Here is a 17,999-nt window from a genome sequence, read left to right as displayed (position 1 = left end):
ATTAGTGGTAAGAGGTGTTCATTGGTGAATGGTGTTGAATTGACAGCTGAGGATGGAAGCAATAAGTTGTTGTTAGCAGCCAGAAAGGTTAGAAGGGCAACATGCACGGACTTTGTGATATCTTTGGTTGCCAATGATTTTTCTCGGGCCAGCAGTACATATGTTGGTAAACTGAGGCAAGTGTCTGCTCAATACAATTGTTACTAAAGTTGCTAGCCTTTTCTTCATTTTGCATTCAACAACTTACTGCCACCTTTTCTACAGGTCTAACTTTTTGGGTACCAAGTTCTCCATGTATGACAGCCAACCTCCATGTGGTATAGCAGTTCAGCCAACTAATCGTATGAGTCGCAGATTTCATTCTAAGCAGGTCTCTCCAAGAGTATCTGCATATAACTACAGAATAGGCACCATCTCCTATGAGCTCAATGTTCTGCGCACTAGAGGACCCAGGAGAATGAATTGCATCATGGATTCTATTCCTTTCTCTTCCATCGAGGAGGGGGGCACCGCCCCAACACCATCATCATTCCCACAGTCTCTTGAAGAGCACTTTTCTTCCTTCCCAGATTTGAAGGAAAAGGAACCAGTGATATGTAGCGAGGCCCCAGGTTTGTCAGTTTCACCAGGATTGACGATGGGCACTCCTGAGCCACTGGTTCTTAAAAATAAGGCTCCTAGATGGCATGAGCAGCTACAATGCTGGTGCCTAAATTTCAAAGGGCGTGTCACAGTGGCTTCTGTTAAGAATTTCCAGCTTGTGGCAGCTATTGACCCAACCCAGAATGTGCCAGCTGCGGAGCAGGAGAAGGTAATTCTGCAATTTGGAAAAATTGGAAAAGATATCTTCACCATGGATTACCACTACCCACTCTCTGCCTTCCAAGCATTTGCAATCTGCCTTAGCAGCTTCGACACGAAACCAGCTTGTGAATGACATTATTGCAGCGCTAGAAATGGATGCCATTGTCCCCGTAATTGCATCCTTAAATTTTCAGTTGATTTCCTACGCAAAAGCTGATCATGCATGGTCATTTACAACTCAGTTTCAGCAGTATGGACAATAATTTTCTGGTCATGCAATTCGACTTGTATTTTGTTCTTATCATCTTGTCGCAGCTGAAATTCAATTAAAAGAAGTTAAATGAATTATATTTTTATGATTTTGCAGTTTGTCCGTGTTATTGATCTAACGAAATTGTATAAGCTTCTAAGATACCATGCTTGTTTTTATCTATAAGGTGACATTACTTTTGCCCTTAGCACAAACCTAGCATTCTTAAGAGGATGGATTAATATGATGTGAATATTAGTTGGAACTTAAATTCTTGGATGGACCTTGATTTGCCTTTAACATCTGAAGTGTTATTGTCCTTCTCCAATTGTCCGATCTTAAATTTACCACCAAGTTATCTCTTCGTATTGTTAACCTCTTTGCTACTGCAGAAATCTTGAAAATATTTTTCGTTACCAATAATTCTGTTCAAAGCTTGAGCCCAACATACTTCTGTCTTTTCAGCTTGAGCTTTGCATATTTCCATTTCTTTCTCGCAACTTTTAACATGGGAGTTTAAAGAATGGTTACTATTGAATGAATGTACTGCAGAAGCTGTTATTTCACCAGTCTAATCAGAAAGTGTTTTCTTTAATAGCTTTGCTTCAGTGGAATTCATTGGGTTGCTGAAATTATCTCCTGAGCTTTGCAAGTGACCTTAAACTGAGATGTCATAAAAAGTTTTTTGCTGAGAAATGATGTTGGTTCTCTATTCGCGGAACAAATATTGCTAGGAAAGTAGCTTGGATTATTGGTTATTAGCATCTGGATTCCATTTCTTTAACAAAGTTTGGTTCTAATTAGATGTTCTGGCATGTGGAAAGAATAAAGGGATCGGAAATGGAAATGACAAAGGGATTAGGTGCAACATTTGCCTTTAATTTGGTATCTCACTTTACAAGTGGAATTGTTTTGCTATTAGGTCATAATCAATTAATTGAGGGCTGACAACTAAACCAAACAGCAAATCCACAGCTAATTCTCGAATATGAGCACTTTTGAGCCTCAAATCAACCGCTCTCACATATCTGAAAATCGAAATGCTCCATCTAATAGTCCAAAGGCCATTCTATAAATTCTCACATATTTAGGCTTTGAATGGAAATGATAATTGAATTTGTCATCAATCTGGCTGGCTAACAACCAATACAAATCACACAAGCACATAATTTCGTTGACTATAACGTTTGTCTGCAAGGTCTCTTTCCAGATAAAAGTTTACAGACTCACAGGGACACAAGAAATGATCAAACTGATATGGCCTATACTTCAAGTTGGTTTACATGAATTCCGAGCAAAAGAAGCAAAATGTAATCAATAAAGCACACAATTTCAACCCTTCTTGAACACCTTAATGCTGTAGATTCTACATGAATTGGAGAGCACTGCATGATTTTTATATAATATGATTAACTTCATGCTTCAAAGTCCCACATTTTCTTATCTCAGAGTAGAGTAAGTAATGAATTCCTTTGAAGTAAATTGAAATGGCTGATGTGGAATAGGGTTCCTGCACATAACATTAAATAGATTGAAATTAAGGTATTAATGATTGAAAACTAAAAGGGAAAAATAAAAATAAAGAAAACAAAGGAGGAGGAAGAAGACGCACGGACGAGGCCCATAAACTTTGATTTGGCGCACATGAGTATCCCTCCCATTAAGGTGGTTTGACAGCACAGCAATTTGCAACATAAAAGTATTGACAAAGGTTTCCCTGCATTGCAGGTGAAAATAGCTGAAAACTTAATCAATGTCGAAAGAAACTTACAAATCCAGAGAAGAATGTTGCTCAGTTGCAAGCTAATTAGTTTTCATATATCAACTAATCAACGAGCATTATAGTAAACTTACTTAAGGATTTCCATCGAAAACAAAAATCAAAAACAAAAAAAATCCCTTTATTTCCAAATAACTTTTGGCTCTGTGCTATTCACTTGATAGCATCCAGTATACTTAAGATAAAAACGATAAGGCATCACAAATTTCATTTTTTTCAGCAACTATAGCAAATCATACAACAGAAAGAATCTTAGTCAAAATTTGTTGAAATATAAGTGGTCAAATGTTTTCCTTCCAGATTTTAATATACAAAGGTTAAGATGGAGTTGGAACTAAATATTCATCGGTTTTCAAGTAAGACTCACTGTTGCTTAGACATACTTCCAATACTTGATGGTAGCTAATGCTATAAGGTATCAACTAATATTTGCCAGTTCAAATGGAAGTGGAAGTACCCAAAATAATGTTTTTAAACAATTACACTTTCATCTGATGCAAGAAGAAGAACAAGAAGAAAACCGAACTCTGATTCTTGAGATAGTCTGATGTGAATAATGGCTAAAAGGTTTAGAATTGTAAAGTTATCCACCAGTCGTTCTAGTATAAATTTCAGTTAGCTTGTGTGTCCCAGAGTCATTTTTCAAATTTGTGCACAATTACAATTATACAACAAAAAGTATGAATTAAATCTATTTCTCACTGTAAATCAGAAGAAACATAAAAAGATTGTTAATTAAATTGATTGCACATAACAACATTATAGTAAATAATGCATTCAAAACCTACCTAGGATCGTGTCCAGATAAGGATAGATAGACCCAGCCAGATGGCTTGTCAAGTTCCACAGTTTTTATCTCCTAAAACCATTTGCAAAATCAAACAATTGACCAGATACTTAACAGATAGCAAAAAAAGGCATTAAATTGCCACTAATGCAAACACATATATAGTTAGATTAATTAACAAAACATACTTAAAATCCAAAATTCATGGAAAATACCTTCAAGTTGTGGAAACCATCACCACCTCGAATAGAGATCTTACTAGGCGTATAACTCTCATCAAGCTTAAAATCCACATAAATCACAACCAACTTCCAAACACAACAAGTATCACAAGTCACAACTCATTATCAACAAAACAAACTTCAAAACCTAACAAGTCTCAGAGTTCATTTTCAAATATCAAAACACAAAACTTAACAACCAAGATTCAAATTAAGAAAGAGAGAGAGAGAGAGAGAGAGAGAGATAACAAATACCTACTTGCAACTTAACCTTCTTCTGGAACTGAATATTAACCAAATGTGGCTGGGGACCATCCGATCTAAAACCCAAAAGAGATCAAATAAGATAAACAAGAAATAGAATTTATGCAGAGAGAGTGACAGAACAGAAGTTATACTGCCAATAGGAGTTGAGATTATCGTCGCGTAGAAAAGAGACGCCATTGCCAGGCTTGCAAGAGCCGACACTCCAAACAGCTTTGCTGCCCATTTCTCTAAGGTCATCATCTACAATTAACTCTTTATTTCCTTCTCCTTCTGACTCTGCTGCCATTCTTCTTTCCAAAACACTCAATTCACTCAAGGACTATCACTCACCACTCACTGGATTTCAAATGACACGAAAAGGAGGGAACAGTATTTAAAGGAAAAGGAAAAGGAAAAGGAAAATGGAGAGATGTGGTAGAAATAGAGGGACGTACAGGTATCCCAAATTAAATATAGGCTGGTTTACATTTACCCACCCTAACTATTACAAAATAACAAATGCATGCCCCAAGTTCCGAAGACCATCAACATTTCACCCAGTTTTCAATTTCAAAACTTAAATTTAACGGTCAAGGGGTGTTTTGGTCTTTTATCCTAAAAAATCATTTTATCTAAATATATATATATATATATACACACACATACACAAGGCAAGATTTAGCCTAAGCCGTATGGCTTTCTCAGCACACGGTTAGGTTAGATCTTACCTTTAGCATGCAACTTCTCTCTCTACATTGTTGCCCCTTACCAACACTCCTATGTCCGATTTTATTGAATGTTGGGATTTTTTATTCTTGTACTTCTTTTGTTGTTTTTATCATGTATTCTAAGAGTATTTTGTGGATATCTTATTACCTTCCTTGGTGGAAGATTTTGGTAAAAACATTTCTATTGATACAAATACATGACTGAGTTTTTGCATAATTCTAGAGTTGATGAAGTTGTAATGAAGGTTTTATTCAATTACTGCAAAAGTGTGTTGTATTGAAATTTTGGAATAATTTTCGATTTTTTTTTTTTTTTTGTAAGGATCTATTGATAATTTTTTATTGATTTTCCCAGTGGTTTGTTGATAACTTTCGATTAGTTAAGATAATTACGGTTAACTTTGATATTAAAAATAATTAATTTTTTATTTTTTATTAATATATTTCCAAAATCAGTATACTTAAGAAATTTCCATGAATTAATAGTATTCCAATTTGAAGAAAATTTTAGTCAATTTATTGTTTAATAGGATTATATCGGTTATTTAACATATTTTTACAATATTTTATCTCAAAATACACATAAACTCAATTATAGGGGTAATTTCGTCTTTCCCGCAATATGTCAGGCACCAGATTTCACTGATAGACACTAACGACGGGTGGAATTTGATGGTTTTTGGAACTTGGGGTATGATTGTAGTTTTGCGATCGTTAGGATGCGTGCGTGTTAATCAACCTCAAATATAATAAAAATTTAATTACACTCATGAAGTCATCATCGAGGGTGAAACCGAGCCGCTGCGAACTCCTTGAACTCAACTCGAAGTTGACTTAAACTTAAGACGAGTTGGAATAGTTAATCGAGTTGAGTTCAATCATATCAGGACTTGACTAGTTATGTTCGTAAATATTTTCAAATTTGATAATTAAGTTGATAGTTTTTAAAGTAATAAGGATCATATGTAACTTAAAAGTTATAAAATAAATCCACCCTGTTAGATAAACACAAAATTGAGTTCAAACTCAATTAAAACTCAACTAAAAACTTAAAAAAAAACTCCAATTTCAAGTACCTGAGTTCAAACTTGATATCACGATCAAACTCGATACTGTAACAATCGAGTCGAGTTTAATTTACTAGATACTCATTCAATTTCACCCATGATCAATGATAAGTACTTTTTGATTAATCCTTAAAAAAAAATCTTTTAATTCATCGTATAAACTAAATTTCTTCAAGCAACGGCGATGACGACTATTACAGCAATGAGTTGTTTTGTTGTGTATGGCCTGAAGATGCTGTAAAACCATGAATCGTGGACTTGCCTCATCTTCTTTTCTTTTGAAACAACTCATCTTAACAGCAACTTCAGGCCATACACGGTTCAGTGGACTTGCATCATCTTCTTTTCTCTTCTGTTACAGAATCCGCAACAGGCCTTGGAAATGGAAACTTGAACAAAGAAAAAGATGTTTCGTTACTAGTTAAAGTGAATTAAGGATTGTACGGAAACTAAAGAGAATCTCAGTTCAGTTCCATCTCCATATTCAAAATGGTTGTCTTGGTCATTTACTTTCTTCTGACGAAACCAAAAACCATTATAACTAGTGGACATTGCAAACCATATCAAAAAACTGTCATTTTCATGAATTTTTATGCTTTGGTCACAAACTAAACCAGTAGTTAATATTAAATATCACGCCAATGCTAGTAATACATCTAAAAACACTGGATATAGTAGATTTTCTTAGAACCTACTGGGCGAAAAACTACTAATCCAGTTTTAAAAAACTTCACTTTCAACTGGCGATGGCGCTCAAAAGCCAAATGCTTTTCCCCCATATATATCTACATACATACATGTAACAAGGACTAGGGAAAATAACACGCACTAGTTGAAGCAAATTTGGACCGATATGATTCATTCCCCGGACGTCTCTCAAACGTTGGAGATCAAGCAGCAACTGATCATCCTCAACGGAGACACTGATTGACAAGCTTTTGTAATTCATCATCCCATGGTGGAAGAGTTTGAACTTGCTGCAATTAATTTTGATTCCAGAATAAGTTGACTGTACTAAGCCATAAAGAATAATGTGACAAATAGTTAAATATCAGATCAATTAACATACTTCATGAAGATCAGGTACAGGTTCAGGCAATGGCATTTGATCAGGCAGAGGGGGCAAACGCATTGAAGTTCCCTGGGTAAACTGACTGAAAAATCCCTGTCTTTCAGGTTGACCGCTCCTCGATATTTGGTGTGGTGGAGCCGGAAATATGAAGGGATACTTACTTTTGCATTTTGGATAAACTGGTTTAAAGGCTTGAATTTTACCGTATTGCTTCATTTGCATAAGTATTTAAGATCCAAGTCAGTTACACAGGAATCCTGAACCATAAATTCAACCAGGAAAAATTTGAAAAGATTCTGGGAGACTATATTCTTACCGCTTTTAAGCGTAATTCTTCACTATCCATGAATGTTTGTGGATCCACTCGCTGCTTCAAAAACTGCAATAAATTTAAAATCAGCCATATAAGTTTTTAATAGAATAGATATTTTTGGTTGAACAAGACTACATGACCATTCAAAAGATAAACATATTACCTCGCGTTTCCTTTGAAGACTTCTAACGTACTTCGCTGCGTCTTCAAGTACAGAAACTGTATCTAAACCTTTGGAAGAATTATCAGGGATCAAATTTTTCAACCATCTCAATTTATCGCTAAAACTTGGATTCGTTTCCTGTAAATAATAGATAAGACATAGAAAAGATGATAGTGAGGAGTACAGTTTTGGCGGACATTCTAAATAATTCTTCTTAAATTTGGAAATTTTACTTCTGGTGTAACGTTATCCTCAGTGGCCTGGCCACTTGCCGAAGAATTCAACCTTCTTCTTTTAACTTTGGCCGGTTGCTGAGCTTCCGACAGCGCCTGAAACACCGATAATATAAAATAGAAATTAGCGAGTAATGAAAAGAAAAGGTTAGAGCAAAGAAGCACACCTCTTCATTCGTGAATGTGGCTGTATCATTGCCTGGAATAGGCTCCATGTTATCAAGTATAACCAGCTCATCATCACTATCATTAAACATAGCTGCACCGTCTACATTGTTGGGAGCATCTTTTAAGGACATTTGAGAGGCCCTCGTCAGGTATTCATCGATCTCTGTTCCGACGAATGAAATATCGCTAACATTTGTTGACTGAAGAGCACCCAAATAAGTTTGGGGCATTAAATTCGGAAAATTAGGTATGTCTACTGAACTGCTGTCGGTCATACTCGTACCATACAAGTTAAACCCAGGAAAGGAACTTAACTCATTAAGCCTGGAAGGGAAGTTTTGTGTGGGGTTGGCAAAGCGTAACAAGTCGGATATAAAACTGTTTCTCATCTTACTGTTGAAAACAAAACACAAGAACAGAAATTCAGTAAGACATGACGTTTTAGTTCGTGCAAAAGGCACACTCACTCACGTCCATCAAAAAATAGTAAAAGATTGGGAAAACAAGCAGTTAAAAAGAAAGGAACGCTTAAGCTAAAAAAGAAGAGAGAGGATTGAGAGAAAGGAGAGAACTTACAAAGTTTGAGGCTGAGTTGAGTGGTTGCGTTAAAAATGCATGCGTATATATAAAGAGGGAGGATGATGATGATGATGATGATGATGATGTGAACGAAGAGAAAGAAAATGGAGCCGCGGAGGTTCATTAAGGAATGTAAGCCATTAACTAAAGCTGTGACTCTGTGAGCAATAAATGGACCCACACTTGCATTCATCAGTGAAATGACAACTCTACACCAAATTGTCTTTAAACCGGATTCGATTTCGTTGGGTTCTGGGCCTTCTAGCCTTGATCGATAGCTATAGGGGGTTTGGGCTTCTTTTTTCTCCCCTAATAAACGACAAAATAATTAATAAAAAAATAAAATTATTAATGAGTGATTTTGACATCTAAGAAATACTTAACTACTCAAATGACACATGTATATGAGATATTAAATCGAATAAAAGCTAAATAACGATATTTAAAGTGGTTCAAATATTAAGAAAGCGAATTTTATGTCCATTAAGATCGTATTAATATATTTGAGGTCAGGTCGCGTTTAGTAAATTGATTTACAAGAGATTACAAGAGAGAGAATATATGCTATTCCAGAGAGAAATTGATTAATTTCATAAACAGGAGAGGAACCTTCTATTTATAGTAGGATAAATTAAGGTAATAATTACTAAATCATAGAGTGGGTCAGATTGCCATACAAATCCTTCTTTACGTTTCGTTATTCACTTGCTCGAATGATTTATCCGACTCTTGTAGGGATTGGACACGTGGATTGTCTCCAACCTTTTACCAGTCTGACACACATCTACTGTACTAGCAAGAACATACTGCTTATATCAACATACGACGTAACTACATCTGAATGATTGCTAGACTTATCACTTACAAGGATAGAACTCTACGTTAACCCTACTTCTGTAGGCATAACAAAAATTAAAACGGGGTTTGATTTCGTTGGTTTATGGGCTTATTAGCTTTCATAGCTAGGAGGCTTGGGCTTCCAAGCAATAATAAGTAAAAGAGCATCAGCATGGGAATGGTGATTTTAAGGTGTATGCGTATCAACACCACAGAAATGACAACTGTAATTTTATATAGAAAGAAGCCCAAAAAGGGGCGCTAGAGGAAGGGCTTGAACCTTCGACCTTGTGGTTAACAGCCACACGCTCTAACCAACTGAGCTACTCCAGCTGCTATAAACGCGTTCATGTTATATAAAAAAATCGATTTTAATTACACAATTGAATACAATGCCACTGAAAGGAGTAAGTTTGGTCTTCAATTCTGATGTGATCGATACCTAATACGTAAACTAAAGCCGTTTTCTAAGGTAAAGAAGTATGGTTTTCTTAAATAAATTAGTAGGACATTAAAAAAATGTTTAGTAGGGAACAAATCCCACCAAACCCCGATTCAGAACCTGTAACTCCATAAATTCAGGATGGTAATAAAGAAAGTTTAGAAGGTGAAAGAAGCAATGTAGAATGGTAGGGGCAGAGGGGGGCCGTCCGAGTCTCCGAGCTGCAGAGTTTGATCAGAAAGGACCATGCCTCTTACTTCATGCGGTACGGCTTATAGTGACTAATCAGATCACACCACTCCTCCCCATCACTGTTAGCTTGGCTTTGCTTGTTAAAGTGGTTGATTTGATGTGACCCTTTCTTTTCGAAGTCAATGTGATTAATGTAAACTCTAGTACCTATAATCAAGAGACAAGACGCCCTTTACTGTTCAACATATTCACTATACCTATGTATACTGTTTTATGCAAATCTGGAAAATTGCTCGGCCGGGAATAATATGATGATGAAGATGGATAATAGAGAGAGCAAAGAACAAATTCCAAACCCTAAACCCAATTCAATCTCGTGTCTCCTTTGCCTTTGAATGGTTGACTCATCATCATTAGCATGCTCCATGCCCCGTGATCATTCTTCATGGTATGGTACATATGTTGTCATGTATGCATGTATATCTTCGAGTTCCAAAGTTTATGATGACAAAAGTTCCTCTCAGTTCTGCTATCATTGCTCTATATGAATCCCTGATGCTATATATGTTGTAACAATGAATATGACTGTCTGCAGCGGCCGCATCATACAATAATGGTCACGAGAATTTAAATATAGCTGAAAAAGGGTTCATAAATCAGGATGCATTGGTCAAAGTATTGCATGCTAATGCACCATTTTCAGCTTCAACGCCAGTTGAGCTGATTTTGGCCCTTTCCAGTGATGCTGCTACTTCTGCAACATTTTTACATCCAAATCCCAACTTAGATCTAATTATAATTTATAACACTTTTCCCCGTCTTGCATTAATTAAAAAGAAAGATGTGACAAAACAGGTTCAGTGGCATCATGGAGGAATCCCGAGATATATGAATAAGATTTAAAATTAATGATGCTAAGATTAGCAATAATCAAGGGGAGAAAAGCAGAAAGAAATGAGGGGGAGTCGAAATATATGCGGAGGGTGACCAATTGCTAAAAAAGCTCCATCATGACTAGACAATCTACGGCTACAAGCCTACAATGATGAGATCTTTCTGCACGGAGAGTGAGGAGAAGTGCAGATAAGGAAGATAATCCAAGTATTGGAACTCTAACAACTATGATGGCAGCTCGTGAATACAGACAATTTGTCAAGTCTCATCAAACCTTTTTCAGCCATTTTATGTATGCAGTCTACTTTTTTAACTTTAAGATATGATTTGCCATCTCATTACTCACCGTGAGAGTAAATCGAGGCCAATAATTTCCAATCTAATGTAAAATACAAACTGAACCTGAAATCCGAACTAATACTTCAGTCTCAGAAAGACAAGAAACCTGCAACTAGTTCGCTTCAAATTTCCTCTGTCTGCACAAAAATGAAACTAAAAATTGGACTCATCAAGACAAACAAACACACCATGTAGAACTGTACATTAAATTGGATCCAGTAAACGGCTGGATAGTGACAGCATATACATCATGGAAAACACTAAAAGCTTAAAAAAAAAAAAAAAAAAAAACTACATGTTGAGATTATAATTACAAGCAAAGTAAACAATTCATCATCTAAAACTAAATTGGCTATAATATGATGTGCCATACAAGCCCTCCAGCCTTGGTCAAAGAAGATCCTAAATCACATGCTATGTTATGTCTTGTATAATTGTATATGTATTTTGAGTCTACCACAAAATCAAAAATGGAAAAAGAGCTAAACTCCAAGTTTCGTTTCTTCTTTCTTGGTGCGACCGAACTGAGGTTTTGAGAACACTGAAAGTTTCCTTGCAAAAAATCCAGATGACTTTGAAGATGATTTCTTTTCTTTAGTGTAGTTGCTAGAATCTCTAGAATTGTCATGATCCAATTCAATACATTCTTGCTCATCGCATTGTTGGACGTCTCTTAAGAGACGAAGCAATTCCAACGCCATCACCTTTCCTTTGTCGTTCCCATTAACTGATATACTGACAAGGGAAGGTATAACACCTTCATTCATAACCAACTGACAATAATGAACGCGTTGTGAACATAAGGAAAGGAGAATGGTCACCCCGTGTTCCTGTTCCTCCTGGCTTCCCATTTCAAGTAGTTCAGCCACAGAAGCCAGACATCCACTGGTTTCAGCAATAGAAACTCTAGCCCCTTCAATATCACACAAGTTTTTCAACACTATTATACAGTGTCCTGCAAGGGTTGTATCCTTTAAAAAGGGAACCAATTTTGGGATGCACTCTGAAGGTGCAATCTGAGAACAAGTTTCATTGTCCGACGACAAATTATGCAGAATTTTTATAGCATGCACCTTGAGTTCTCTGTTCTCAGAGTCGAGGATCTTTACGATGGAGGCAAGAGCTCCAGATGATACAATTTTAGATCTACAATATCGATACCTAGATAACTCTTCAATGATGGCAAAAGCCTCTTCACTCACTTCCGAATCAAGAAAAAATGCCAACAGAACAAACGCATTTTCATCCAAGCATGCTATTCCACTTCTGCACGAAGCAGCATAATTAATCAAATCAATAAGCTACTCATAGAAATGTTATAAAAATAGAAGTAGACATGATAAGGATGATCAATCCGAGAAGTTAAAATTACCGCTATATGCTCAATTCAAAAGTTACATAATTGTGAGATTGAAATAAGAATCTAGCATATAGGCATATAAGCGAAGGACGCAACCAAAGATTAATGTCATAAACAATACTTCAATCAAAAAGAAAACTTTTCAAAAATTTCCCTTCAAGTTACTCTAAACCAAATAACTCTCAAGTCAGAATGAATAATTTATAAGACATAAAACAATAAAGATTACCATGAATCAAAAGATTAATCGCAAATGAAGAAATACAAGAGATGAAAAGTTACATAACGGTGTGGTTGAAATAAGAGTCAGACAGATTGACATAGGCACATGGGCAACAGATAACAAAAGAATAATGTCTTAAAAAAACACTTGAATCAACAAGAAATATTTTTGCAAAGTTTTATCTCTTAATTAACTCTAAACAAATAACTTAAGTCAGAATGAATGAATTTATAAGACAAAACAACAAAGATTACCCTATATTACAAGATTAGTCACATACGAAGAAATACCAGAGAACAAATTACCTGTTTTTGCTCACAAATGCCAATAACAATTGAGATCCAACTCTCTGGGATCTAATGTCATTTTTGTCTCGTGCATCCCTTAGAAATCTCATGAGAGGATCAACAAAATTCATTGATGACAGAGAAAAACAAGCTTCACTATTGTGCTTCAAAAGGCTTTTAACATTTTCAACCACCTTATATTGATCTTCCCACTTAAGTTCACCAAGCCTAGATAAATCTGCCTCATTTACGTTTGAGGAAGCTTGAAATCCATGAAAATCATAATTGGTCTCCATCGATGTCAAACTTAACCCATCTGTAATCTTATTGTGTGCGGTATCTGAGCTGTAACTAGTATCTAAAGATCCAATTGATACATTGCTAACATCCAATGGAAGCCGGAGATCATTCATAGAACTGCCAAAGCTAACAATGGACATAGAAGTATCCCATGAGTGCAGACTTTCTGTTCGAATGCTTGGATCAGGAATGGCAATTCCATACTTAGTACACCACTTTGATATTAGATCCTTCATGACTGTGTTTGGAGTCAATGATCGACGGACCAGTTTCATTTCAGTTTTTGGACATGTATCATTACCCTCATCCAACCACTTTTGTATCCACATCCTCTCAAAGGTTTGCCCAGACTCAATGATAACGGGATCATACATTAATTTTGAAGATAAGGGGCATTTAAACTCCTCCGGGGGTATAGCTGTACTTAAGATGTCAGTTTGAGCTTCATACTTCTCACGTCGTTTACGATATTCCACTTCAACAGGCTGACTGCAAACGGAAAATGATCCCTTATCCTGCGCACAGGCATTGTCTGTGTGCTCTTCCATAATTAAATTTCCATGCTTCTTCAATAAATGCAAAAGATACTTTAAGATCTTTTTCTTGGGTAGCTCATTGTCACCAACTTTATCCAGCAACTTCCTTATAGATCTTTTCTCTATTAAGATGGTCTTTGGGGTAGTAATATGAAGTCTTTGAGCAGCAAGTTGTAAAGCTTTGGTTTCTGAGAACTCCAGTGAATCTGATGCAGAAGCCCCCGGCTGGAGCAATTCTCGCACAGCCTTCCCAGCCTCTTCTTCAGATGAGTCCAGGACAAAAGTTGCAACCTTAAGATCATCAATAATTCGAGAGATCTGCAAATGAAATTTTGGTATCAATTATATGTAAGAACTAATGTGCAAGAAGAGTAAGAAAAGAACATCTAAAAGAAAATTTCAAAAGAACAGTTAGGTGGCCTAAGATAAAGAGTGGACAAATACGCAGAATTTGACTGTTTTACCCAAATCTTATGATTAACAACTAACTTAAAGAAGGCAAATTGAAAAATGTAATCATCAATTACTGGACTAAAGCCGGTAAGCAGGGCAAACAGGTCATGATTTCCAGTTTTTTATAAGGGAATCACCATTCAGAGAAATTGCCACATTATTGTATTGCCAAAGTAAGACCCATATTTTCCTACCAAAAATTAATAAGACCTGTATTTCAGGGAATTAACTTCCTCTCAAATACGGTTGTTCTACCAACTTCCTAAGAGTTGCTCAAAATGGTTAAAAGCAAAACAAATAAAAACAAGCTGTGCATAAAAACAAGCTGTGCCTAATAAGTTTGTTTCAAGGTTTGGTTTCATGGTCAAGAATCTTAAAAGTATAAATGAGACATTGCTCCAAATTAACATATAATAGCTAGGAATTATATATTTTCTTTTATATATTATGAATTTCCAAAAGGACCATTGTCCTCTGGATCAGTAAAAGACACTGGTTGTAACAAACAAGTGATAAAAACATTTTGGGTCTTAGAGAGCAGCCATTTATGCAGAAATGGTATGGTTAGGACCATTTCCTTTCAAGCCTTCCAGGAAACTGCTCCAGTAAAGCAACAATAGGTGATGGCCATCAATAAACTTATGTCCGTCATCCACTACCCATCTTTGTGGGCAAAACAGAAAGAGAGGTCCAAAGCATAAACAGTTGAACAAACCTCAACAGCCAACATTACTGGAACCATGTTTTGGATTTGGCTCAAACTTTGTTCCAACAAGTTCCTCGACCTCTGGCATCTCGAGGCTATAACATCCCCAGTTAGTGCCTGAAAGTAAATAAAAACATCTATCAACCTAAATTGAGAAGTAACCTGACAAGCAAAAGCCAACCAATATGTTGGATATTGAACAAAGAAAAACATGAGTTATTGAGTTACATTAGTTTCTGCACAACAATAATATTTCATGAGGAGCAATCTCAATATCGACATAAAGTTCTCATAACATATTGCACTGCAGGTAGTATTCTATCTTAAAACATAAAACAGATTCGATTTTTCTAGCAGATAACTGTGTCCAAGACTAGAACCAAACTATAGAAACCAACGTGAAAAAACTCCTAATTCTTGAACAACCATTGGTTGTGTTTCACTGGTTTAGAAAATAGTCCCGCTATTACTTTAATATTTGCTAAGATGATTTTAATCATATGGATGTCTTTTCACAGAGACTGTTCTTATTCTATAAACATTCTTTGCCCGAATTATAAGCAAGATGCATACCAGATAGAGTTTACTAGACTCGCTGCAATACTGAAGAATTAACTTGGCTTTTTCAATTGCATTATTCAACAAGCATAGTGCTTGAATTCCAGATGAGCATCGAGGCCGAGCTGCTTCTATTTGTGGAAATATATTCGCAGTTCTCTCTACCAATTTCATAAGTTCTGTGCACATGACACGATGCACCTGCAATAGTGAACTAAAATCCATGAGAATTTCCAGTCCAAACATGATGCACTGATTAAGCTCACTGTTAAACAATTGCAGAGAAAGAATTAAACCTCTTGTCGCAAAAGGAAACAAAATAAATAAATAAATAAATAAAATCATGCAGACAGAATTAAAGCCAAACATTGCAATTGGAGCACAAAACAAAGACTTCACAGGGAAATTTATACCTTGAAGGAATAAGGATATGGCAGAGTCTCAACTACCTCAGCAACATCGGTCCCCATTCAAAAGGTATATATCCTGAATCCATATATGCAATTAACATTAAAAGGGATAAAAACATAAAAACGATGAAAATCATCATATAAAACACGTCCATATCGTCTGCCATATTGAAAATTAAGAGGAGACAAATAACTATGAATATCTAAGGTAACCATATACACATTAACGACTACTTAAGCAATAGCATACCAGTCAAATAAACACTTCAAAACAACGAGATCGATCGAGTATTAAACACATATTCAGGGGTTAAAAAAAATAGAAAAATTTAGCATCAGACAAATATATCCACCAATCCTCAGTCATCATGAAGTTTCAGTATACTTAAACAGTTTTCAATCACTACAAAGAAAAAGCAAAATACCTTATGAAACCAGAACAATGATAAGAAGCTCCCCCTAAAAATCCCAATTCTAAAACCAGTGAATTAACTCAGTTTTCAGAAGATATTTCTTTTGAACTACAAATATCTTCAAAAGATATATACAGTTCCAATGAGAACTCAAGTCACAGAACAATGATTCAAGAATAGCCGTTCACATGAACAACTCCCAGAATTCAGGTTCATAATCTTCTTATAAATATAAACCTGGTAAAGGGTTGTGGATGAATGAGAAAACAAGCGAGAACCCAGAAAGAAAAATACACAAGAAGAAAAAACTAGAAATTTGATGTGAAGAAAGAAAGCATCTATGTGATGATAAAGTAGACAGATGAAAATGATTCTCTCAGGATAATGAAGTCTTTGCACTAAATATTAAAAAAAAAAAAAATAGATAAAAATGGTAAAAGAAACTAAAAGTGATTGGTGGGATTTGAAAACGGAGAGAGACTCGTCAACTAGCATAACTATTTTGGCAACAGAAAATCATTTACTTTTCCGGGTTATCTATGACCTCAAGAAAGAGTAAAGGTCTCAATGTTCCTAAAATAACGTACAGACACTCATTATAACTTCCTTATAGTAATGTGATCATTGTCAACCGTTGAATATTAGTGCAAGTGATAGAGGCCGTTGGATATATATATTACTTGACATTTCCGTGCCACGACAGAAAGTGCAGTCTTTATTGAACCTATCTTCAAGTCAAAAAGAAAGACACACACTTAGACCAACCAATCATAAATGTTTAACCCGTAATTACTTTGAGAAATATTGTCTTTTTCTTTCCCTCCCCTTTCTTTCTTTCTTTTTTAATACTCAAAACATTCAATGGTGACAATACGTGTTTTATGTAGGGGTAGTTGACGCAGTAATGAGAAATGATTTGCATATGATACAGGCAGAACGACTTACACATACCTAAGGTTTATCGAAATGATAAGTTGATACTCAAAAGGTTTTAAAACGACAAATAGATATCTTCTGTCATGTTCTGTTAGTGATTTTCGTTTAATAATCGTGAAAAGACTAAAATGCCCTTGAAAGTTTGATATTTTAACTTTTTATAAATTTAAAAATTTCTAAAAAACCTTCTAGGTTTGCTAATTTGACTAAATACCCAACTATATAAAAATTTTATAAAATAATAAAAATACCCCCGCCACTCGCAGTGCCAGATTTCGGCCACCACCGCTGGAATCTTGCCGAAAAATTGCGTTACGACATAGACCAGTCAGATTTGTATTGTAACGCGTAGATCTGGCATTTTCTGGCAAGATCTGTGGCTGATTTGATCGAAAAAGGCCAGATCTACAGCCAGATCTGGCCGTCGAGGCCGAAAAAGGTCATATCGACGTGTTACGACACAAATCCGACGGGTTTATGTCATAACACAATTTTTCGGCCAGATTCTGATGGTGGTGGCCGGAATCTGGCACTGCGGGTGACGAGAGTGTTTTTGTTATTTTATAAAAATTTTATATATTGGGGTATTTAGTCAAATTAGCAAATCTAAGGGATTTTTTAGAAATTTTTAAATTTATAAAAAACTAAAATATTAAACTTTCAAGGGTATTTTAGTCTTTTCACTATTAGCAAACGAAAATT

At 35.6% G+C, this 17,999-nt stretch overlaps 4 protein-coding genes and 1 non-coding gene across 9 annotated transcripts; 1 reads left to right on the top strand and 4 right to left on the bottom strand.

Moving 5' to 3' along the window:
- Positions 1-268: 268 nt before the first annotated feature.
- Positions 269-1,167, top strand: LOC116113043 (tubby-like F-box protein 5). The gene has a single exon (XM_031399184.1). It carries the CDS (start codon positions 293-295, stop codon positions 935-937), a length of 645 nt encoding a protein of 214 aa, XP_031255044.1. The 5' UTR covers positions 269-292; the 3' UTR covers positions 938-1,167.
- A 1,044-nt stretch (positions 1,168-2,211) lies between these two features.
- Positions 2,212-4,513, bottom strand: LOC116113153 (anaphase-promoting complex subunit 10-like). Of its 4 annotated transcripts, none has more exons than XM_031399308.1 (6): positions 4,241-4,513; positions 4,102-4,162; positions 3,837-3,929; positions 3,623-3,693; positions 2,667-2,792; positions 2,212-2,564 (listed from the first exon to the last, which is right to left on the bottom strand). In XM_031399308.1, exons 1-6 carry the CDS (start codon positions 4,393-4,395, stop codon positions 2,495-2,497), a joined length of 576 nt encoding a protein of 191 aa, XP_031255168.1. In that variant the 5' UTR covers positions 4,396-4,513; the 3' UTR covers positions 2,212-2,494. The 4 variants fall into 4 exon arrangements, with proteins under 4 accessions (XP_031255168.1, XP_031255169.1, XP_031255170.1 ...); XM_031399309.1 differs by having other exon boundaries at positions 2,671-2,792; XM_031399310.1 differs by having other exon boundaries at positions 2,667-2,771.
- Positions 4,514-6,702: 2,189 nt separating this feature from the next.
- LOC116113012 lies at positions 6,703-8,292 on the bottom strand. Its single transcript, XM_031399142.1, has 6 exons — positions 7,832-8,292; positions 7,665-7,760; positions 7,432-7,569; positions 7,272-7,334; positions 6,953-7,165; positions 6,703-6,860 (listed from the first exon to the last, which is right to left on the bottom strand). Exons 1-6 carry the CDS (start codon positions 8,219-8,221, stop codon positions 6,795-6,797), a joined length of 966 nt encoding a protein of 321 aa, XP_031255002.1. The 5' UTR covers positions 8,222-8,292; the 3' UTR covers positions 6,703-6,794.
- Positions 8,293-9,507: 1,215 nt separating this feature from the next.
- On the bottom strand, positions 9,508-9,581 carry TRNAN-GUU. The gene has a single exon. It is a non-coding gene; the product is annotated as a tRNA-Asn (tRNA).
- A 1,700-nt stretch (positions 9,582-11,281) lies between these two features.
- Positions 11,282-16,904, bottom strand: LOC116113046 (U-box domain-containing protein 5). Of its 2 annotated transcripts, none has more exons than XM_031399188.1 (6): positions 16,374-16,904; positions 15,952-16,024; positions 15,554-15,752; positions 14,990-15,097; positions 13,004-14,139; positions 11,282-12,381 (listed from the first exon to the last, which is right to left on the bottom strand). In XM_031399188.1, the coding sequence occupies exons 3-6, from the start codon at positions 15,725-15,727 to the stop codon at positions 11,598-11,600; spliced, it is 2,202 nt and encodes a 733-aa protein (XP_031255048.1). In that variant the 5' UTR covers positions 15,728-15,752; positions 15,952-16,024; positions 16,374-16,904; the 3' UTR covers positions 11,282-11,597. The 2 variants fall into 2 exon arrangements, with proteins under 2 accessions (XP_031255048.1, XP_031255047.1); XM_031399187.1 differs by having other exon boundaries at positions 15,554-15,739.
- Between the last annotated feature and the right edge of the window lie 1,095 nt (positions 16,905-17,999).

This window comes from Pistacia vera, unplaced genomic scaffold (assembly GCF_008641045.1).
Source record: "Pistacia vera cultivar Batoury unplaced genomic scaffold, PisVer_v2 Contig673, whole genome shotgun sequence".
Classification (NCBI taxonomy): Eukaryota; Viridiplantae; Streptophyta; class Magnoliopsida; order Sapindales; family Anacardiaceae; genus Pistacia; species Pistacia vera.
This window is presented reverse-complemented; position numbering and strand designations above follow the sequence as displayed.